The sequence below is a fragment of the Capra hircus genome, chromosome 1 (genome assembly GCF_001704415.2).
Source record: "Capra hircus breed San Clemente chromosome 1, ASM170441v1, whole genome shotgun sequence".
Classification (NCBI taxonomy): domain Eukaryota; kingdom Metazoa; phylum Chordata; class Mammalia; order Artiodactyla; family Bovidae; genus Capra; species Capra hircus.
Window position 1 is genome coordinate 76,346,252 of NC_030808.1, and position 24,478 is coordinate 76,370,729.

A 24,478-nucleotide genomic window follows, 5' to 3' on the forward strand; every position below is an offset into this window, starting at 1 on the left:
CTCACAGGAGATGGAGACCCTTAGAGCCCATGGTAAAACACAGGAAAGAAGGAGGTCTCATATTTCTCTCTGCTTAACTTGAAACTTATTCCTAAAAAGGCGATATTCCTGTGTAAGTGATATCCATTTAACCTACAGCCATATCAATTGAGTTAGGAATCTGCATGACCCATGAGGAAATATTTTCCTCCTTATTTACCCAACTGAAATATATTGTACTGAACACTACATTCAAGTGTACCATGTTGGGTCAGGAAATACTCATATAACCTCCTTGCTTTTCTCCATACAGTACAAGTATGGTCTATCATCTGTCTGAACATCTTTTAGATTTTGGCTATATGCCCAAAATCATAACATTTTATTGGTTTCATTGTGCTTATATTGTCAATGGAAATTGATACTGACCAAAACTAAGCTTTTGAGAATACCACGATTATCCAGCTACACATTCATAATAAGAGTTCATGTTTAATTTTCCATGCCTCTCACACTAGTCTTTTCATTTATTTTCTTCACTTAGGAAATAATTTATAAATGACAAAAGTAATCTATCAGTTTTCCCAAACATATTTTATGATTTGAAACACTCTGCTAATAAGGAATAAGACTGATTACGGATAACAGCATACTGATTACGGATAACAGCATTCTCTCCCTACTTGGGTTTTGGAGCAACTTACATTAGCCACTATTTAACAGACTTAGAGAGAAACTACTATCTGTCTTCCAAGTGAAGATTCCTGAACATATATCAAATATGGATTAATCTCTTTAAGAAGGCCTGCAATGTAGAACTTGAGTTGCACACTGTCATTTACTGCTGGGTGTTCAGGTAGGGTGGCCTGTGCTTTCCTAATTACAAGTTTCTTGTTGAGTCCCATTTACTCTGGAGGGCCCTATTCCCTCATCTTATTTCTGCATGAAAAGGATCTAATCGCTTCTTGTTTCAACAGAGAGTTCTGTATTTCTTTCCAAGGGGAGGAGGGAGATGAAAACTCTGGTTTCTTTCTCCAGCCCTCATTCATTATTAATAACTGAGAAAGGCCATAGCTCATGAGGAGTCAAGTGTACGTGCTGAAGTGAGTGCTAATGTCTGGTACCACCTTTGCCTCCTTTTGCTTTGCTCCTGTTCATGAGCAGTAGATTGTGCTTCTAATTTTCTTACAGTAAAACCACCATTCAGGGACCCTTTACCAGACTAGATGGAAGACACGCTATTTCCAGCTTTTTCTCCTTAATGGAGTGTTGGGTCAGTTCAGCCCTATTCTGAGTGTCTGGATGTCTTCAGTTTGGGGAGGGAATAAATGTTTTCCATTATTTCCTTAGGGCCAGTCTGTGTTCTTCAGTCTCAATATCACCAGGGTCATTTGGATACCCATTCGACATATGCTTTTTGAGTGAATACTTTAGCTCTGAAATTACAAATTAGTGGCCCTTTGGGTGAATATGTGCTCATGTGTTTAGGTTGGTTTTTATTTTTTTAAGTCATTTCATAATTGGCAGATTACTTAAAAATCTGTATTTTGAGATTCATTTGAAAAATGACGCTTTTTCAACACTGGGGCTTAATCATTGACAGGAATCAAATGAAACAGAGTGAAGGATGCTCCTTTTTAAAGAAATATATACTTTACATCCAGGCTTAATTATCTCTATTTTCTCCCTGACTTGGAAATCAAATGCTATGGGCCTTTTACGACTGTATTAAAATATTTAAAGAGATATTTATCTCTATCTATGTCCACATACACATGAGTACTAGATGAAGAGCATTGTATTATACTTATACGTGGCCCTCTTTTCTCCTTTTTCTTACTCTTTGATCCTCGTAGGCCCTTGAATGACTATTCTCAGAATTCCAAATGAGAAGAAGGGATTGATGGACCAAACTCTACCCTAACCCCTAACCATACTGGGTTTTTCAGCTATCATTTCTAAAATTATAATGATATTTTGGTATAGCTCTTCATTTCCTTTGAGACATTTTCTCATTCTCTTTTGGCCCTTTCCTAGATCATTCCTAGAAAGAAACTAAAGATACAGCTCAGCTTTCCTAGTACCCAAACCAAATCTCAATTTCCTTAAAAGAATAGTCTGCAGATATGAATTTAAAAGTCATGAAAAAGTAGAAGGGAAAGAGAGAGGTAAAAATTTGTTAGTACAAATGAAATCACATAAAAATATAACTTTATTGATGCTAACAACTTTAGGCAGTTTAGAGAACACTAGTTTACAGTGAGACAGAACTCTACGCATCCCTGTGTGGGAGTACTTGGTTCTTCCTGGGAAATTGTTCTGTAGGTTTCCCATTGAGCCTGTTCCTACAGCTTCCACCAAAATTGAAACTGACTTCTTTCCATGATGCTCCCTCGAGATGCACATACCCTGTTAAGTGTCATAGCCCAAGTACACCTGACTGACTTATAGTATGAGGTTGGTCAACAAACTCAAAGGAAACACTGAAAGTCTTTGCTCTGTTTAAAACCATGGGGTAAGAGAGAGGATCAGACTTTAGGCAACTTGCACATACTGACCTTCTAGGGCCCAAGAAGAGTGTGCTCTTCTGAGGCCATTAGAGGCAATAAATCTGGATTCAGGTCCTTCAGGTCTTTTGTCTCCTAGGAATAAATAGTTTTTAAAAATCAATAAAGGGGACACAACCTGATAGTCCGTTAGATGATAAAAATGTCAATTATTCCCATAGGTTCATGACACATAACAGGCTGGTAGAAATAGCAGCCACCACCCACCACACAGTAATTATAGGATATAAAAGTCATTGTTATTGGATAAATCCGTGAAATGGTGAAGAGCAAGGGCTGAAATCTGGGGGGCAGGGGGTTCCAATCTGGTGCCATTTTGTATCCATTGAGTTTCTGACTCTTGGGGAACAGGCTTACAAAGGTGTGTCTCCCACTGGGGCTGGGTGTGGATCTCCGCCCGGCTCTTGCTCCTAAGCTGACTCTCTCCTTCACAGTAGGTGACACAGCACCGGCAGCCTGCAGAGGGCTTCCCTCTGTGCTTCGACATCGTGTGTGGGCCCGGAGAAGCGCCTGCAGCTCTCCCTGAGCTCTGGAGTTCTGGGGGCTCTTTCAAACGACTTTTCCTCCTTTGAACGTGGTCCAGACTGATGTCAGACTGGGAAGAGCAGCTCTCATTCCAGCCAGAGCTGGCACTCAGACTTCTCAGTGGAAGAGCCAGTCTCAAGGCCTTCCAGAATTTAGAGCCAGAATGTTTTGACTTTTCTCCCTTCCAGCTCACAAAAGATACAGACTCCTTCAGCTGTAGGATGCTTGGGTGTGGCTGTTCAAGGGGACGATACTCAACCACAATGAGCTTGGTGGCAATGGAGTTCTGGCACATGACACCCAGTTTGAACTCTAACATGCTGATGCTCTTTTCTGTCACATAATCTGGGCTCAGCACAACAATCATCCTCCGGCTCCTTTGAATGAAGTCAAAAACTGCTTCCACTGTATCTATAGGAAAATGAAAGATAGGACAATCCCTAGTGAAAACATACACGTTTCAGTTCATTGTTGATAGTCTTAGGGAGGACAGGCAATGAACACTTGAAAATACAAGATTGAAGTGTTAAATAATCTACCCAGGTAAGGAATCTCATCTACACTATTCTTATTGTTGCAATGTCTGCTACCTTCAAGGATGAGGAAGTAACCACCTGTAAAAGCAGCTAATTTCAGTTCTACTTGTAAATAATTTCTTGTTTTGAAAAGTTGTTTCCTAGTACTTTAGTGGTCTTAGATCTGACATTTTAAAATACTTTAAGTATTTCATAATTATTGTGATCTCATTGTATTTTTTTCCTCATCTCTAGATTAAATAACTTCATGAATTTTAAATCTTATTCTCCATATGAATTGGTATCAAGTCTCTTCCCTACTTTTATTGATTTTTTTTCTTAATAACATTCAGTTTAAAAAAAAAATATATATATATATATATATGTCACCTAAGAGTATTATCATGAACAGGACTGAACATAATGCTCCATAATGCTTTGTCTTATCAGCAAAGATCTACAGGGCATTACTCGCTCCTAAGATCCACACAGTTATAGCTCTTGATACTTAGAACTTTTTGATATATCAGACAGTTCATAGTATTGACTGTGCTGGCAACCAAAATTCCTCTTCTTTTTCTCTGTATGCCAAGAATTGGTTTGAATAACAATTAAAGAGGCAAAAACAATGACAACAATAACTGGTAAAAATCATCCAATTAGCCTTCTCACCAAGCATTCAATTCTAATAGCTATTGCGGTGAATTTGGGCAAAACCTAACAGAAGCTTCTTGAGATAAACTCCGTGTTAAACTCATTGTGAGATTTAGGAGCTTAAACAGATTTTCTGAAGGAAATTCCAAACTTGTAAATTGCAGCTGTTGACAACTCTGAAAACACATACTGTGAACAGACCATGAGATTGAGCACCTATGCTTCTCAGGCCAGGAGTGAAGCACTGAGGGAGAAACTCAGTCTGTGAAGACAAGCTGAAAGCTTTCAGTGAATTGGATTATGAATCTGACAGGGAATGAAGGAGCTTTGCTCTCTACCATATTATTTCTTTCCAACTGCTGAGTTTAACATGAATTTGAAGGAAAACAAAAAGAGATGCGCTCAGTGTTTAAGAACTTGTGACTGGCTTTATCAAAAGCACAAAGTATTTTAGTGACTTTTTGCTTTAATCTTTTCTTTTTGCTTTAATCACTCATGTTCAAAGCTTGTGTGTGTGTGTGTGTGTGTGTGTGTGTGTGTATCTGTGTGTCTTGGTAACTCCTTTTTCTTTCCTATCTTATTCAGAATCTTATGTTTCTACCTTTCATAAAACCAAGGATGTGACTTTAGGAAGTCTACTGTTTCTCCTGTATCATGATGAATATGATATAACCTTAAGATAACATGCATAATTTTTCAACAAAAGGAACTCGTGCAGTCAAATTGCGTGTAGGGAGGAGGTGTGTAACTGTGGGTATGGGTGGTTCATTTCTAAATAGTCACTTTAGCAAAATGTTTGTTCTGTCCAAAGTGGGTACCATTGTTGAAAATAAAACATTGTCTTAGACCCTCTAAAAAAATTTGTCTTTAAAGCTTATGGCTTTTTGTTTGTTTGTTTTTAATTTTGATAATCCACTTGAAAGTGGAGGATTTGCCTTTTAGAGAGGGTAATGCAAAAAAATAAAATAAATAAATATGAATGGTGGAATTCCAGACATTGAGGAATAGATTAGAACATGGTTTTCAGATAAGAGTTGATCTATACCTTGGCATCTTCATATAATACTTTGAGAAACTGCTTCTTTTATGGCCTATTTTAATATCTTCCATACTGTCAAATTTCATATTTGAGGATGTTAATTATTATATTTTTTAAATGATGACTATTATTTGGAGAAGGCATCTTAAATTAGGTTGTTTATTCTGTTTGGGTCCAAAAAAAAAAAAAAAAACCAGAAGAAAACCTGAGGTGTGGCAATAGATTGATAAGACCAGTTATTTTGTGTGTGGTCATAAATTGGGTTTGGAGTGACAGTTTCTGATCTATAACTCTTCACTACTCTAGAATAATCCTGCCTATAAAAGTTACATTATCCTAGGTATTAACTTGGGAGTAGAAAGAAAACTAAAAGAAAACTAGGACTGTAATTTTTTTCTTTAGCTGGATTACTGGTATATGAGAGTGTATTAAACCTCTCTCTCTTTCTCTTGAAACTTGAAGTACAGATTTTAAAAAATAAGGGCATCTAATTTGAAAGACTAATCTGAATTCAAATACTGGTTTCTCCATTTATCTTAATAGTATAATCATTTATTTTAGTATCTTTAAAGTTTGAATTCATCCATCTATAAAATACATATAATGAGAGCAAATTTGTAGGGTTGCTGGACAGTTTATCAATACCATTAGGTCAATGTCTACTGCTTGGTATGCTTTTGAATTAATCACCTTGATTAAATTATTATTATTCAATGTTTACTGAGCACAATATTAAAATAATGGATAGACTAATATTGATTCCAAATCAATCCCAATAACCTCAGATATGCAGATGACACCACCCTTATGGCAGAAAGTGAAGAGGAACTCAAAAGCCTGTTGATGAAAGTGAAAATGGAGAGTGAAAAAGTTGGCTTAAAGCTCAACATTCAGAAAACGGAGATCATGGCATCTGGTCCCATCACTTCATGGGAAATAGATGGGGAAACAGTGGAAACAGTGTCAGACTTTATTTTTGGGGGCTCCAAAATCACTGCAGATGGTGACTGCAGCCATGAAATTAAAAGACGCTTACTCCTTGGAAGAAAAGTTATGAGCCACCTAGATAGCATATTCAAAAGCAGAGACATTACTTTGCCGACTAAGGTCCGTCTAGTCAAGGCTATGGTTTTTCCTGTGGTCATGTATGGATGTGAGAGTTGGAATGTGAAGAAGGCTGAGTGCCGAAGAATTGATGCTTTTGAAGTGTGGTGTTGGAGAAGACTCTTGAGAGTCCCTTGGACTGCAAGGAGATCCAACCAGTCCATTCTGAAGATCAGCCCTGGGTGTTCTTTGGAAGGAATGATGCTAAAGCTGAAACTCCAGTACTTTGTCCACCTCATGCGAAGAGTTGACTCATTGGAAAAGACTTTGATGCTGGGAGGGATTGGGGGCAGGAGGAGAAGGGGACGACAGAGGATGAAATGGCTGGATGGCATCACTGACTCGATGGACGTGAGTCTGAGTGAACTCTGGGAGTTGGTGATGGACAGGGAGGCCTGGCGTGCTGCGATTCATGGGGTCGCAGAGAGTCGGAGTTGACTGAGTGACTGAACTGAACTGAACTGAATTGAATGGGAACTTTGAATGGGAACTTTAGAAGATTGACTTAAACTGTGGATTCAAAGTTTTAAAGTTCTGTCTATTAGGGTTTAAAATAAAAGTGAAATACTTAGTTAACCCATTGCTAAGAATACTTCACATCCCTTGAGTAGAAACAGAGAAATAGATAAATTGCTGAATGCGTCTCCTGTTATACTTCATGTTTACTTGTGTCAAAGACCTAATAACCTCAGTTGTTCACTCAGTTGTGTCCAACTCTTTACAACACGATGGAGTATAGTCTGCTAGCCTTCTTTGTCCATGAAATTTTCCAAGCAAAAACAGGCTGGAGTAGGTTGTCATTTCCTTCTCTAGGCAATCTTCCTGACCCAGGGATTGAACCTGCATCTCTTGCATTGGCAGGAGGATTCCTTACCACTGTATCACCTGGGTGCTTACATCTCCAAAGACAGTGATATACATTATGTTCCAACTCTGCTTTAAAGCTGTTTCTTAAATGAGTAAAGATTGCTTTTTTTGTAACTTCCATGCATTGATCCTAAGGCTACTCTTTGGAGACTGGTTTGAAACAAGGAAATGTTTTGGAGGAAAATTTTTGCTAAGCAAACCAGTTTAATTATAGAGGCTCAATAAATATTCTTGAAATAAATAAGATTTATTTTAAAAAGCAAGAAAGCTCCCTTTTACTACAGACTTAATATTAACTCAAAAGAAAATGTCTTTTCAAATATTTATCACTGATTTGTTTGGAATAGAAATGCATATCTGATTCAAATGATCACATGCTAACTAAAGGCAAGGCATTGTTAGTTGATCTTTTTTAAGGCAACTGCTTTCAAGTTGAAAACTTATAAAAGGTAAGCTATTACTGTTAACTGTCCAAGTTTCAAGCTGAACAAAAAGAAATAGGTTTGTGTCTCTATATTAAAACTCTCTCCTCTCTCTCTGCCTTTCTTTATTCTCTCTTTGTCTCTATTCCTCATCTTTTTCTCCATCTCATTCTCTCTTTTGATTCTTTCTCTCCACACTCATTCACGTGTGCACATGCACACACACAAACACATACAGATGTCTGGTATATTAGATTAATCCATTTTACTTAAGTAACTCTTTTACTCAGAGGTAAAGAAAATGTTGAGTTGAAGTTCCCAGTTTTTTTCAGATTTTTCTCAGAAAGAGAAAACTAATGTCCCTTAAAACATTTCTTTTTCTAAGTGTATCATTCTTTTTATTCTCACTTCTTATGCCCAAACATGAAAAATACATAAAACACATGCACAAAATAAAATTCAAAGGTGAAAATAAATGGTTTATTTTTAAAATAAACAAATTTACAAATCAAATGGAAAATGGAAAATACAAACATTTATGGATAAAATAAAAAAGATAGTCTTAAAATATGAAAAACCTATGGAAAGAAAATAGATAATTAACACGTGGAGTGAAACTTTTGTTTTCCAATAAAATGGAGTACTTGTTTATTAGAATATTAGGGAATCATCTAAACTACAATGCAGAAAAAATTAAATTATTTTATATGGTTGTATAATTGGACACTCTATATATCATGTCTTTTTTGTTTGTTTGTTTAATTGGGTGCAGAAGGTCTTTATACCATATACCTAAAACCTTTGAGATTTTTCTTTTTAACATTGGATGCTTTTGTTTTTAATATTAGAGAGAGATTTCCCCTTGCTGTCCAATGTATGTTTCTCCTTCTCTCTCAAATAATCTGTACTGGGCATCTTCTGGATCATAAAACAAACAAACAAAAAAAGAACTCTTGAAACAAAATTATCTTAGGATGAGATATCATTTCAATTTGAGTTGCTTTAGATTTTTAGCATTTGAAAACGTTCAGTAGCAAATACAGTAATATAAATAGAACAAAATTTATCTAGAAGTTTCTAGGGGTACCAAACATCATTTAACATAAATACGAAATCCAAAAGTGCAAAAAGATGCTGCATTGGCAAGAGAATGGCCCCTTGATAATGGGGCTGTCCCTCATCTACCTAAAGCTCATTCTTAAATTGAAATTCAAATCTTATCTGGGGTCAGTTCTCCCCTGGTCTTGTGATGAAAGGGTTAATGGAGTAATTGTGCTTTGTAGTAATGAAATGCATTAACAAAGCTAAAAACATTAGATCCAAGATGACCCCCATACCATAGTTTTGTAGTCAATGATTAATGAAGCTTTTGTTTTATTTAAAATAATAACTCCTCCATAGAAAAATGATTTATTAAATAGACTTTAGTAATCAGAAGGACACAAATATAGGAGATAATTTTAGAATAGTTTATCAACATTCATACTACTAAGATAAGGATTTCCTTAAATTATGAATTATTATTTTTCATATGATACCCAGGCTCATTTATAGGTATTTTTATTTTCTTTTCCTTTATTACCTAAAAGTCCAAATAGAGACTTATCTCTCCAAGAGTTGAGCACTAAGATTAACATAATTTCTAAGTATGTGTGCTCAGAATACAGTAGATGGTCAATTAATGCCAGAGGGCTGGCTACTGCTTAGCAGTGACCACGGAAGTTCTGTGCAAAACAGAAGCCACTGCACCCAGATCAGCTGTGGCAGTAGTAAGTTATTGTTACTAATTTAGGGAGGGCAGGAGTTAACAACAACTACTCTGGGAGCTGTAAATTCACAAGTATTATTAATGTGCAGAAAACAGTGATATAAAATATTACAGTAAAAAACATAATTTAAAAACTGGATAAGAGTTCCAGTAATTTGTAATATTGTGCCAATGGCTATTTAAAGTCATATGTGGATATATATATACATATATGTGTGTGTAGTGTGTGTATATATATATACAATTCATGTATGTATGTATGTGTATCTGTAATTCATGTGTATATATGCTATATATATATAATTTTGTGTGTATATACATATATATTTTTTAAAAATCTATATGTAACATAGATATTCACCACTCTGTAAACCCTGGACTTAGTTTTCACTTTTCCAAGTCTTAAGAACAGTAAAGTTTTACTTATACAAACTAAAACATGTTTAGTTGACAGTGACTTTTCCATCTAACTTGTTTGAAGTGAGTGTTATTAACTTATCAGTGAATAAAATATGAAAACTACTCAGGGTCCAGTTAATACTATTAGAGTATTAATGCTAAAAGCACTCTCAAGGTCCCTAAGTCTAACTTTAACACTTTACAATGGGGAGACAGAAACAAGTAAAGAGAAATTATTTTCATAATATTCACATTAGCAAAGCTAAGATTAAAAGACAAATTGACAAACATCCTGTTCTTTGCTTTTCTTATAAGACAGAAAATGCCCTTGAAAGCTTTTTGCTCTTCTTTTACTCAATATTAGCACCAGTAAGAGAAGCTTCCTCTCCAATGAATCAAGTGTGGAGCCACCTGCATGCTCTGAATGACTGACCCAAAATGCAGGAGGAAGGGAGATGGAGTGATGGATATGGGTCAACCTACAGATAATTGGGAGTTTACTGTAATAAAATACTATTACATAGTTTTCAAGGTGACAAATATGATACCAACTACCTGAGATAGAGTGCAGGGGGTGGTGGGGGGAGATGACAGTAGACAATGAGGGAAAGCCCTTTAAGCCAATCGTAAGGAACGTTTAGTCACCCTGCTTTATAACATCATAAATGGTGTTGGTCTTGCTGTGAGGGTGTCTAGCATAGTAGGATGAGCATAACAGTTTATTTTCCTTAGCAAAGATAAATTTAGGCCCTGATTATCTTTTAAGGGATGAATAAAAAGAAAAGAAAACTATACTTGAAACTCTTAATGACCTTGCTAACAGATGACTCATCTATAGTGATAGTGAAGTTGCTTAGTCGTGTCCGACTTTTTGCGACCCCATGGACTGTAGCCTATCTGGCTCCTCTGTCTATGGGATTTTCAAGGCAATAGTACTGGAGTGGATTGCCATTTCCTTCTCCAGGGGATCTTCCCAACCCAGGGATCGAACCCAGGTCTCCTGCATTGTAGACAGACGCTTTACCGTCTGAGCCACCAGGGAAGTCCTGACTCATCTATAAGGGGTCTCTAAATCAATTACAAAGGCTTCCTCATAATATTAAGATTATTCAAAAAAAAAAAGAGAGAGAGTGAGAGTGAGTGAATAGATATGAGTAGAAACAGGAATGGAGGATGCAGAAGCGGAATTTTGCATCACCAATTCTTGCAAAAAATGGAGTGACCTCAGGCACTGGTGACAAGTGGTGGCATGATCATTCTAAGCCTTGGTATTTCCTGAGGAAGCAGAACAGTTCTACAGTAACCCTGAATTTATCTCTATGGGGAGGCTTCCATAGAATCTGTTTCTGTCCATGAACAACACACTGGGAATAAAGCAGGGGAATCTTTCCTTCTTGGAGTATTGCTGGATCTTTTCATCCATCATTCACTGGCTCTTTCATACATTTTTCAGGGATGAATAAGTGAGACCCTGCTCGCCACTTCTAGACCACCTGGGGCTTTTCTTCACTGGCATGGCCACCTGCAGCTGCTTCCAGAACCTGCCCTGTGGATACTTGGATTTCTCCCCTTTCCATTTAATGACCGTGAGCACCGTCTTAGCCCTCTTCAACTCTTTCACCTTCGTTTCCTTCACAGCTTTGTACTGTACTAAAATGACGTTGATGCTGCCTCGAGAGGCCATGTTTTCTAGGCCAGCCTTGAGCTCCAGGAGGGCTTGGGTTCCCTGGAGCACGTAGTTGGGGCTTAGGACAACCAGGAGGCGTCTGCTTTTCTGAATGAAGCTCAAGGTCTCATCTGTGACAACTGGGAAAGAAAACACCATGGGGATTAGTGATGGCCAAGAACTCCCTCAAAGTGTGGGGCTTGAGGACCAAGTGAAAAGAAATTAGCAAAATAGTGTGAGAATTGGGGTGAAACTGTTCAACAACACTTAATCCTTAGACCCAAGGATTCAGAAAATGTTCAGAAAACGTCACTCTCTTCAGGGAGAATAGAGACTGAATCCACACATTCCAACCCTGAAGGAATTCCAAATAGGCATAAAGTCAAAATGTATTCCTATGACCTTGGTCTTCAGAAGCATCATTTGGGACATGAAGAATGTGTGGATAGTACTGAAATCAATTTCTTCAAACTGTGTGGTATATTTTGGCCCAGCAAAATCAGGTCTTGATCCCTTTCTCCCCAAAGATACCCATGTATTAACTCTCTACTGCCAATGAGTATTAAAAAATATACATTATAGTGCTAAATCATAGAAATTCACTTTTCACTAACACAGAACAGCAAGAGTAAAACACTTCATTTTTTGGTAGTCCCTCTCTACTGTCAGGCACCTCCCAGACACAGACTATTCTATATCATTGGAATAGGAACTTAAGAAAATCTAGCCAATTGAATGATATTTTGACTGGAATCACATTCTCAGCTCAGCTTTCTATTCTGCTCTGCTCTGGAGCCTAAATTAGTCCCTGAATCTTTCTCCTTAAACTCCTGTCATTACTAAGAAGCCATGTGTTTCAGCAGCTGCTAGCTGATGCGTGTGCCTTCACTGGCAAGCAAATGGTTTCTTCAGGTCGAAAAAGAAGCAGCAGCAGGGGAAAATGGAAATGCTGCATAATTTTATTCTGTTGTCAAGGGTTCTGATTAGTTCCTGTCACTAAATTCTTGGGAATAATCCATCTCCTCGAGGTTGCTTATCAAGGACTGAATAATCCTTTTCCTGGGGTTCAGATAGAAGGCAACTCCAGGGAATGCACCAGTGTTGTGGAAAACCATCTCAAGGTTTACCATACTCCCCACTCCCCTTGGCAGTCATTTTGCCCTTTAATCTTCACAGGTACAGAGGCAATGGGGAGAGAGTCGAAATCAAAATAGCATGTGCAGCCTAGAGGAGAATCCAGGAAGCACTGTTGCTGATTGACTGTGTGTAAGCAGGGAAAGAGACCTAGAGGCAAAGAGGACTGAGTAAAAGCAGCAGGGAGAATGCAAAAGATCACAAAGATCAGCCATCAAAAGCAAAGCGCAAGAGTAATTACATAGAACTTGAATTCTACAAAAACTGTCAATCCCTGCCAGAGTCTTACATTGTTGTTATACTGTATATCTTCACATAACTGTTCAGATAGTAGTAAATATCAGTTGAAAGACTTATGAATGAATAATTAGATGAATAAATTATTTAAGATTTTAAGCTTCAAAATGAGTGGGATTTGTCCTTTATCTATATAGTCAAGTCATCATTTTCTGGCAAAATTATGCTGAAAGAGATATCTCTTACAGAAAAGAAGCATGATGGACTTTTGGATGATGATTTTGGACATAAAGTGATCCAGCTAATTCAAAATATGAATAAATATTAATGTCCATTCTCTCTCTCAAATTATCAATATAACTAAAAAATATGCTAAGTGATTAATGTAAATAGGATTTAGGGGAAGAAAATAAATTAGTTTGTTGTAAAGATTAGATATATTCATTCATTTTAACAGTACAGAGTTTAACAGTGGGTTTATGAGTGCTATTATGCATTTATAAAAGAGACTCGAATGTAGCATCATTTTATGTGTCACTGTCTGGATCTGAAAATTAGAGGTATATTTTATTTTAAATCATTCAGCATTTCAATCTTTTTATACCTATTAGGATATATTGGCCTTTGTAAAATGTTAAACTCATTTCAAATGTGTAATTTGATATGAAGGAAGAAACAGACACAAGGAAAGAGGGGATTCGAGCAGCATTGGTTTGCAAGAAAACAAGAATGAAAAAAAAGGAAGGAAAATATTCTAATTACTATCAGTAAGTAATATAATGGAGGATTCCATGCTGTCTCTTCTGCACCTCACTTTTTGCAAAATCGAGTAAATCTTATCTGTTTACAAATGTTTTAAACTCACTCTTTATGAAAAAATTCTAGGCAAATTAGTGCAACTTATTTAAACCTTCTAAAAATCTAAATGTGAGTAAACAAAATGTTTAAAGCTGTGGCTCTTAGCAGAGCTCCAATGTACTCTGCATCTACACTTTCCTGACATTGTTTTTAAAACTTACTGGGGAAATATTTTAAAACCTAAAACTGCACTTGAATAATCTACATCTTACAATGTAGAATTATTCCTGTTGTTTAGTTGCTAAGTCATGTCTGACTCTTTGTGACCCATGGACTGTACCCTGCCAAGACTTTTTGTCCATGGGACTTCTCAGGTAAGAATACTGGAGTGGATCGGCATTTCCTTCCTTATGGCATCTTTCTGAGCCAGGGATGGAACCCACATCTCCTGTGTTTCTTGCATTGGTAGGCCGATTCTTTACCACTGAGACATCTGGGAAGACCAGATTTACTCCTAGAGAGTCTCTATCTGCTACAAAACGAATTGGGCATTTAAATGTCCAAAGATGTCAACACAGAACTGTGCCATGACTCTTCGTGTGACCCGAAGCTAGAGGTCTACTCTGCCTTTCAGTGTAGCATCACCTGCACTCATCTGAAATACCTACTTCCCCCAGGCAGACTGTCTCGGTCAAAGATGCACAGCTTGTATCCAAATTCATTCTCCAAGACTCCACGGAGGGTCAGTAATACAAATTCTTCTTCTTCAGCATTCCTTGCATAGGATACATAAATATCATATTCCTTTCCATCTAGCAAAAATTTAATAAAAGACACAAAACACAGATCCAATATAAATTAGGAAAGTTTCTCAACAGTGCTGTATTTTTTCTTAAATAAAACTTTTGGATATTAGACATTTTCATTTTTTACACATGTGAATTAGCTGACAGATTTCAGTGTGATTCCCTACCTGCGACAGGGCTCCAGGCAAAATGACTATTTTGAGGTGTAATTGCAAAGTTTATCTGATGTGTCTTCTACTCTCATCTCAGTGAGTTCAGAGTTTGTAGTGGAGAATGAGTGAGGTTCGGCTCATTCTACTATGAACTGATGGAATCAGGAAGCAAATAGTTACTCAGTCAGAGATGCTGGCAAAAATACCATGCAGAACATTTCTAATTCCTGCCCTCGTATGTCACTCACTAATATATAAGAATAATAAATTGAGCAAAACCTTGAGAAATGTTTAAATCATGTATACCTGAAAATACCTACAATTAAAATATGCTTAGATTTGATGAACCAATTTTTCTCCCAGTTGCCTAATTATAAAAATCATCTCTTGTTAAAAATACAGGTGCCTGTCTCTTCTACAACTCACTCAATGAGATTCTTTATGGGATGGGTATTAGAATTGGTAATTAAATGTTTCATTCTTGTCACCTGGCATAGAGGCACCAAAACAGTGTTTCTTAAACTATAATGTGTACACGAATCATTTTGGGATACTGTTGAAATGCAGATGCTGATTCATAATAGGGGCTAGCCTTTAGATGCTCCTTTTAGTAAGCTCCCATGTGATTCTTCTGGTACACAGATAACCTGTGAGTACAAAGTGTGGACATACACCGTCTAGCACAATAAACACAAGCCACAAGTGGCTATTAAGCACTGGAAATGTATCTGGTCTGAATGGAGGTATGCTGCAAGTGTAAAACACAATACATGCTGAACTTTGAAGATTTTTTAGTACCAAAAATAAGACTAAAATATTTCTGTTAACATAATATTAAATTACAAGCTAAAATGATAGCCTTTTGAACATGTTAGATAACATAATTATTAAAATTATTTTCACTTTTATTTTCGTTTTCCTTATGTGACCACTAGAACAATATTAAATTACATACGTGGTTCATATTGTATTTCTATTCGGATGGTGCCAATCTAGACTAAATCATATATTGACCCAAGAAAGCAGACTAATATGCATTAGAAAGATTTTCAATAGGAAGGGCTGAAACCAAAGTTAGTCTGATTATATCTTCCAACTAATCCAGGTTTTATCAAGCCAATATGTTTTCTCAAGATTGTAGTCAGGAGATATACATGAAATTCTCATTACTCACCTAAAATGGTTTCATCTGTTCCAAAATGAGCCCGGTAAAATAAGACCATCTCCAGCCAGTACACATGGTAAATAACAATGAGAATCACCACCAGGAGAACTGTGGCTCCAAAGCCACATGCCAGTTCCACTGTATACCGTGGAGCTATCATTGGAGAGACCAACAAAGAAACAAACTGATTTGTGCATGATAGTCATGGTGACCCATCATTCTGCAAACAGCTGGTTAAACCAAGCAGCTGAGTCATGAACCTGACCTATATCTGTGAACAAGCAGAGATCACATGGTGGAGGTTAAGCACTATGTTCTAATACCAGATTGTGGCCTATTTATCTTTTTTGTTCCCAGAAACTGACACAGAAGGTGCTTTTAAACAATTATATGATTTGAATACACTTCGATGATATTACAAATCAGAACAGATCTTATCAGGAACAATTTAAAAGGTCAACCAATCTGACTCACAAACTGACAACTAAATCTTCTCAAAAATATTTTTGTAAAGTGTAACTCCATCCTTTGTCCAGCTCTTACTAGACGAGCTCATGACACTGGTAGAATTGTAATTGTTGGAGCAGCTAACTGAGCAAAAATTTTAATGTGTTTATATCAGTCTTAGTTTCATCCTCTTGTCCAGTGCCATATGGAAGAAATTTAATTCCTTTTTCTTTATATTTCACAATAGGCCTCAACAATTTTATTATTATTGAACAGAAAATGAGGGTATCCACCTAATTCAGAGCCAAGTATGCTTGGCTCTGAAAGTATCTCTCAGGTGTACAGTTCTGGGATATACATTCTACAAGCCTGCTTCTCCACTCTTTCTCACTCACCATTAAACTATACATTGTTACAGTCGTATAGGTAGAGAGTATGTCTTCTTTATCCATCCTATCTTGAGAACTCTGGGAACTGAATGAACATTTCTGGATATAACATTTCAGACTTCTACGTAGTGTTATTTAAAATAAGTCTAGTACTATGTGATACTTAAAATAAGTCTTAAAGTGAAAGTCACTCAGTCCTGTCCAACTCTACTGGAGTGGGTACTCTTTCCCTTCTGCAGGGAATATTCCCAACTCAGGGATCAAACCCAGGTCTCCCACATTGCAGGCATATTCTTTATCAGATGAACCACAAGAAAAGCCCAATACTGGAGTGGGTAGCCTGTCCTTTCTGCAGGAGATCTTCCTGACCCAGGAATCAAACCTGGGTCTCCTGCATTACAGGTGGATTCTTCAGCAACTGAGTTATCAGGGAAGCCCTAAAATAAGTCTAGTACTATACCATGTATTTGTAACCTCATGTGGCTGCTTTATCAGCTTTACTAGTGCCAAAGAGTGCTCAAACTACCGCACAGTTGCACTCATCTCCCATGCTAGTAAAGTAATGCTCAAAATTCTCCAAGCCAGGCTTCAGTAATACATGAACCGTGAACTTCCTGATGTTCAAGCTGGTTTTAGAAAAGGCAGAGGAACCAGAGATCAAATTGCCAACATCTGCTAGATCATGGAAAAAGCAAGAGAGTTCCAGGAAAACATCTATTTCTGCTTTATTGACTATGCCAAAGCCTTTGACTATGTGGATCACAATAAACTGTGGAAAATTCTGAGAGAGATGGGAATAACAGACCACCTGACCTGCCTCTTGAGAAATCTGTATGCAGGTCAGGAAGCAACAGTTAGAACTGGACATGGAACAACAGACTGGTTCCAAATAGGGAAAGGAGTACGTCAAGGCTGTATATTGTCACCCTGCTTATTTAACTTACATGCAGAGTACATCATGAGAAATGCTGGGCTGGAAGAAACACAAGCTGGAATCAAGATTGCCGAGAGAAATATCAATAACCTCAGATATACAGATGATACCACCTTTATGGCAGAAAGTGAAGAGGAACTCAAAAGCCTCTTGATGAAAGTGAAAGTGGAGAGTGAAAAAGTTGGCTTAAAGCTCAACATTCAGAAAATGAAAATCATAGCATCCGGTCCCATCACTTCATGGAAAATAGATGGGGAAACATTGGAAACAGTGTCAGACTTTATTTTTGGGGGCTCCAGAATCACTGCAGATGGTAATTGCAGCCATGAAATTAAAAGACGCTTACTCCTTGGAAGAAAAATTATGACCAACCTAGATAGCATATTCAAAAGCAGAGACATTATTTTGCCAAGAAAGGTCCATCTAGTCAAGGCTATGGTTTTTCTAGTAGTCATGTATGGATGTGAGAGTTGGACTGTGAAGAAAACTAAGCACTGAAGAATTGATGCTTTTGAACTATGGTGTTGGAGAAGACTCTTGAGAGTCCCTTGGACTGCAAGGAGATCCAACTAGTCCATTCTGAAGGAGATCAGCCCTGGGATTTCTTTGGAAGGAATGATGCTAAAGTTGAAGTTCCAGTACTTTGGCCACCTCATGGGAAGAGTTGACTCATTGGAAAAGACTCTGATGCTGGGAGGGATTGGGGGCAGGAGGAGAAGGGGACGACCGAGGATGAGATGGCTGGATGGCATCACTAACTCGATGAACGTGAATCTAAGTGAACTCTGGGAGTTGGTGATGAACAGGGAGGCCTGGCGTGCTGAGATTCATGGGGTCGCAAAGAGTCGGACACGACTGAGTGACTGAACTGAACTGAACTGAGTGAAACTTAAGAGTTTGAGATGGAACAAAATATTTCTGGATCTGAAACAGAAGTGGCTTAAACTATATATTAGCTGATTTGACAATTACTTATTGGCATCTATCATTTGCTAGAAGCTGTTGAGGTTATAACAGTAGATTAAACAGGAAGGGTCTCTGCCCTTTTAGGGCTAAGATTCTATTGCAGGGAAGTAAATAAGAAAATAAATAAGACAGTTACTGTTAGAGAGTGATCCATGCTATGAAGGAAATAAACCAGGGTAATATGAGGGAGGTAACTGAGGGGAGGATTTGGGGCAGGAGAGGTATATTAGGTAGAGGTGAGAAAAAGCCTTTTTAAACACCTGAACATCGTGTGTATTAAGTGTTTGCCAGGACAAGGCACAGAAAAATGTTCTTCAATCTGGAACTGTTATCAGGCCTTCCTGACTTCAAAGTCCAGAGATCTTTGCACAACACTACCATGAAGTTCAATTATTGATCATGCCAGTGAAAAATCCCTTTTAAAACAGGTAGCTATTCTAAGGGGAAAATGGCAAGTAGCCTAGAGCAAAATCTGAAATTCTCTAATTAACAGGAAAAGTCATTGAGTTTTGCATTCATTATCCTAAACTCAGGGCACTAATCCTGCTACAGATATAGCCTGGGAGTCAGCTGTACAGAATTACCATGTACTCTAATACTCATGATTTCCAGGTGGCACAGTGGTAAAGAATCTTCCTCTCAAATGCAGGAGACCCGGGTTCAATCGTTCCTTGGGTCTGGAAGATTCCCAGAAGTAGAAAATGGCAACCCACTCCAGTATTCTTGCCTGATAATCCCATGGACAGAGGAGCCTGGCGGGCTACAGTCCATGGGGTTGCAGAGTCAGATACAACTAAGCGCCTGAGCATGCATGCACACAGGCTTGTACTCAACCCATGAACAATAGTGCTTTAAAATAAGATAATAAATGCCATAAAGCTATGTCAGTGCAGTTGACAATTTATTAAGATCAGTTTGAGTAGCTGGCATGAAAATTGCTGTGTCCTTGGTATTTCTGAGTAGATGTTATGTTAACGACACACTGGGCTAATTCCCACTGTCATCCTCATTATTTGCTCAGCTATTTTGGCGCTGCCTGGATGGACATTTCACAATAAGAAAAAATGAAAAAAGGTCAGTGGATCCACTTACCTGAAATGGATTTTTCTTAAAAAAGATCAATAGTTACCTTGTTTAGTGATCAAGATATCAATTACACTCATGGCTTTCCCTCTGCTACATTCATTTTACTACTGCCTGTTTTATTTCTACTAGAGCTTTTTAATTTTGTGTCATGCAATTACACATGTCGTATTTACAGACTGCATTTTGTTGGGCCACCTTGATGATTTCAAGAAGTTCCTAATGCTATTTAACTAATTGAACTCAAGATAAATAATCCACAAGCCTGATTTTCTAAAAGGTTTGAGTCACATTTAGGAAGTGCTCTAAAAAGCTTTCAAATAAAGCTTTGCTGGTTTGTTTGAAAGGCTGATCCTTAGTCCACATTTTCCGTCTGCCCCACCTCAAGTCTTTGATCTTTAGGGGCTAGAGATTTTACTCTGATGCAATCCCAAACCAAAGGGTTTCCAGTGAAAGGGGTGATATAGGACTCCTAAACTGCTTCTATCTTTGTTCTCACTGATCATCTAAACAGGATGGAGACAAATTTAGTGACTTGCTCTAATGTTTCTTTCTGAATCAGAATTCCCTCTAGCCATTTTCCAGAGCTCAAATTTGCAGCTAACTACCCTTGGTTATGGAGAAAGCAATGGCACCCCACTCCAGTACTCTTGCCTGGAAAATCTCATGGATGGAGGAGCCTGGTGGGCTGCAGTCCATGGGGTCGCTAAGAGTCGGACACGACTGAGAGACTTCATTTTCACTTTTCACTTTCATGCATTGGAGAAGGAAATAGCAACCCACTCCAGTATTCTTGCCTAGAGAATCCCAGGGATGGGGGAGCCTGGTGGGCTGCTGTCTATGGGGTTGCACAGAGTTGGACACGACTGAAGCGACTTAGCAGCAGCAGCACCCTTGGTTAAGCCAGTACAATAGCTCTAGTCTTTTTCCTTGTTTCAAGCTATCAGTCTACAATCTTGTTTCTCCTTGAAAACTTAAATTTATCTCCTTCATATTCAGTATCATAGTAGGGGCCTTGTTATCCATTGAATCTCCCAACCAAATACCAGCTTCTTGAATTTTCAAGCATTCCCTGCCATGGAATATTTGTCTATTCTTTGCTCAATTGTTGTTACTACTTGACAATTTTTGGTACTACAATAATAGTCACTTGCCTGAATAACAAAGAGAATGTGTGCATGTGCTAAGTCCCTTCAATTGTGCCCGACTCTTTGCGACCCTATGGGCTGTAGCCCACCAGGCTCCTCTGTCCATGGGATTCTCCAGGCAAGAATACTGGAGTGGATTGCCATGCCCTTCTCCAGGGGATCTTCCCAACCCAGGAATCGAACTGAAGTGTCTTATATCTCTTGCATTGGTAGTCAGGTTCTTTACCACTAGTGTCACCTGATAGTAAATCAAAGATTTATGACTGAATTAACCTTCAGACCTTATTTGTTTGGCTATTTTAGTTCAAACTTGTACATTTTGAAAATCAGCTTCTGGTCTTAGAGAAGCGACAGGGGCAGCCTTCTCTCCATAATATCTAAAATATTATGATGATTTAGGGGTATGCAAAGATTTCTAAGAACAAAGAAAACAATAACCATTAAAGAAAACATTAATAAATTACACCGCATCACTAATGTACCACTGAAGATAGGAACTGGCAAGATACAGAGTGGGAGAAAGTATTTGCAAAATATCTATCCAAGAAGGAACTGGTATCTAGGGTAGAAAAGAGAATTGCTCAGATCTGATAATGAAAATACAAACTACCTACTTATAAAATGGACAAGGTATTTGAACACTCATAACACAAAAGAAGACCAATGACTAACAAGCATATGAAAAGGTGCTCAGCATCTTAATCATCAGTGAAACAAAAACTAGAAAATGAGGTACCACCACACTCACTAGAATGGCTGAAACTAAGATTGTTGTTTGCTGTTGTTTTAGTCACTAAGTCATGTTTGACTCTGTGACCCCATGGACAGGCCCCTCTGTCCATGGTATTTCCCAGGCAAGAATACTGCAGTGGGTTGTCATTTCCTTCTCCTGGGGCTCCTCTTGACCCAGAATTGAACCCATGACTCCTTCGTTGGCAAGTGGACTCTTCACGCTGAGCCACCAGGGAAGCCCAAAACTAAAGAGTAACAACATTGAATGACAAAGATGTGAATACACTGTTTCAGTGAGAGGGGAGAATGATCCTACCACTTGGGAAGAAAGCGCTGAGAGTTTCTGATAAAACTAAGCTGGTAATTCTACTCATAGGTACTCACATCAGAGAAGTAAAAATAAAAGTCCATGAAGAGGCTTGGATAAGAATGTTAACAGAAGTTCTTCAAAACCATGAACAACCCAGATGACCTCCACCCAGAGAAAGAATAACTAAGCTGCAATAAATTCTTTAAAAAAAAAAAAAAAGAAAGAAAACACACAATAACAACAACAAAAAATTACTTGGCAAACAAAAGCAGCTAACGACTGATACAACAGCATGACTATTAAGATTATTTTCTGAGTGAAAGAAGCTTTATAAAAGAGTGCATTCTGTATAGGTCTAGGTATACAAAGCTCTAGAAGAGGAAACAAATAGTACATTCTGATAAGGAAAATCAGAACAGTTGCTTTGACAGTGGTGGAGAAGGTAGGAGTAGCAGGATTGATTGATAAGGGGAAGGAGTGGGAGGTTACTGTCTATGGTGATGATAATATTCTATACTTGATTTTAAGTTACACCATAAATATGTACACATTTTAAAAATATTATCAAAGTTCACATAACTGTGATTTGTAATTTGTCACTGTATACAAACTTTACCTAAAAAAGCCTAAGAGAACTATAAATAAATATTAAAATTTGGATAATATAAGATGCTTAAATGTTTAGGTGATAACTTTTACTCATGACTGTAACTACTTTAAAGGTATAAATAATAAGATATACTAATGTATGCATAGAAGAATGGATTGATGGGTAGATATGTGATAAAGCAAAGATAGCAAAATGATAGAATCTACACAGGTTATATAATTGTTCACTGGATAATTCTTTCAACTTTTCCATGTATTTGAAAACTGTCAATAAAGTATCAAAATATAAAAATTAAGATGAAATAAACCTGCAGATAAAAACAAAGCTGAGAGAATTTGTCACCAGCAGATGTATGCCACTAGAAATATTAAATGGTTTTCCAGCTAAAATGTTACCAAAATGAAGAGTGTCAGAAATGGAAAATATGCAAATAAATATAACAATAATTTTTTCTCAGTTCCTAATGTATTTAAAGAATACTTATTTAAAGCAAAAATAATAGCAATGTATTGTGGCATTTAAATGCAAATTGAAATGCATTGTAACAATAAAACAAAAACAGGAGAGAAAAAAATGGAACTTTACCATTTTAAGGTTCTTATAAAATATGTCAAATGATTAATTCAAGGTAGATTGTGATAAGTTCAAGACAGATATTGTAAATACAATAGAAAAAAATTTAAATAACATGGAATTACTCAATATGCCAGCAAATTTGGAAAACTCAGCAGTGGCCACAGGACTGGAAAAGGTCAGTTTTCATTCCAATCCCAAAGAAAGGCAATGCCAAAGAATGCTCAAACTACTGCACAGTTGCACTCATCTCCCATGCTAGTAAAGTGATGCTAAAATTCTCTAAGCCAGACTTCAGCAGTATGTGAGCTGTGAACTTCCAAATGTTCAAGCTTGTTTTAGAAAAGGCAGAGGAACCAGAAATCAAATTGTGAACATCCACCGGACCATCGAGAAAGCAAGAGAGTTCCAGAAAAACATCTATTTCTGCTTTATTGACTATGCCAAAGCCTTTGACTATGTGGATCACAATAAACTGTGGAAAATTCTTCAAGAGATGGGAATACCAGACCATCTGACCTGCCTCTTGAGAAACCTATATGCAGGTCAGGAAGCAATAGTTCAAAGTGGACATGGAACAACAGACTGGTTTCAAAGAGGAAAAGGAGTATGTCAAAGCTGTATATTGTCACCCTGATTATTTAACTTCTATACAGTGTACATCATGAGAAACAATGGGCTGGAAGAAGCACAAGCTGGAATCAAGATTGCTGGGAGAAATATCAATAACCTCAGATATGCAGATGACACCACCGTTATGGCAGAATGTGAAGAGGAACTCAAAAGCCTCTTGATGAAAGAGGAGAGTGAAAAAGTTGGCTTAGAGCTCAACATTCAGAAAACGAAGATCACAGCATCTGGTCCCATCACTTCATGGGAAATAGATGGGGAAACAGTGGAAACAGTGTCAGACTTTATTTTGGGGGGCTCCAAAATCACTGCAGATGATGATTGCAGCCATGAAATTAAAAGACACTTACTCCTTGGAAGGAAAGTTATGACCAACCTAGATAGCATATTGAAAAGCAGAGACTTTACTTGGCCAACCAAGGTCCGTCTAGTCAAGGCTATGGTTTTTCCAGTGGTCATGTATGGATGTGAGAGTTGGACTGTGAAGAAGGCTGAGCGCCGAAGAATTGATGCTTTTGAACTGTGGTGTTGGAGAAGACTCTTGAGAGTCCCTTGGACTGCAAGGAGATCCAACCAGTCCATCCTAAAGGAGATCAGTCTTGGGTGTTCATTGGAAGGACTGATGCTGAAGCTGAAACTCCAATACTTTGGCCACCTCATGGGAAGAGTTGACTCATTGGAAAAGAACCTGATGCTGGGAGGGATTGGGGGCAGGAGGAGAAGGGGATGACAGAGGATGAGATGGCTGGATGGCATCACTGACTCGATGAACGTGAATCTAAGTGAACTCCGGGAGTTGGTGATGAACAGGGAGGCCTGGCGTGCTGCGATTCATGGGGTCGCAAAGAGTCAGACACGA

The 24,478-nt window shown here is 37.8% G+C and overlaps 1 protein-coding gene across 2 annotated transcripts in view; it reads right to left on the minus strand.

Annotated features, from left to right (window-relative positions):
• Nucleotides 2,174-24,478, minus strand: part of IL1RAP (interleukin 1 receptor accessory protein) — a 154,007-nt gene continuing 131,702 nt past the window's right edge. Inside the window, exons 9-11 of one of the 2 annotated variants that reach the window (XM_005675119.3) lie at nucleotides 15,807-15,950; nucleotides 14,343-14,486; nucleotides 2,174-3,482 (exon numbers count right to left, since the gene is read on the minus strand). In XM_005675119.3, the coding sequence (XP_005675176.1) occupies nucleotides 2,764-3,482; nucleotides 14,343-14,486; nucleotides 15,807-15,950 (1,007 nt within the window). In that variant the 3' untranslated portion in view covers nucleotides 2,174-2,763. Of the gene's footprint in view, nucleotides 3,483-10,789; nucleotides 11,646-14,342; nucleotides 14,487-15,806; nucleotides 15,951-24,478 lie in introns of those variants that run through there. The other variant, XM_005675120.3, reaches the window with a different exon arrangement.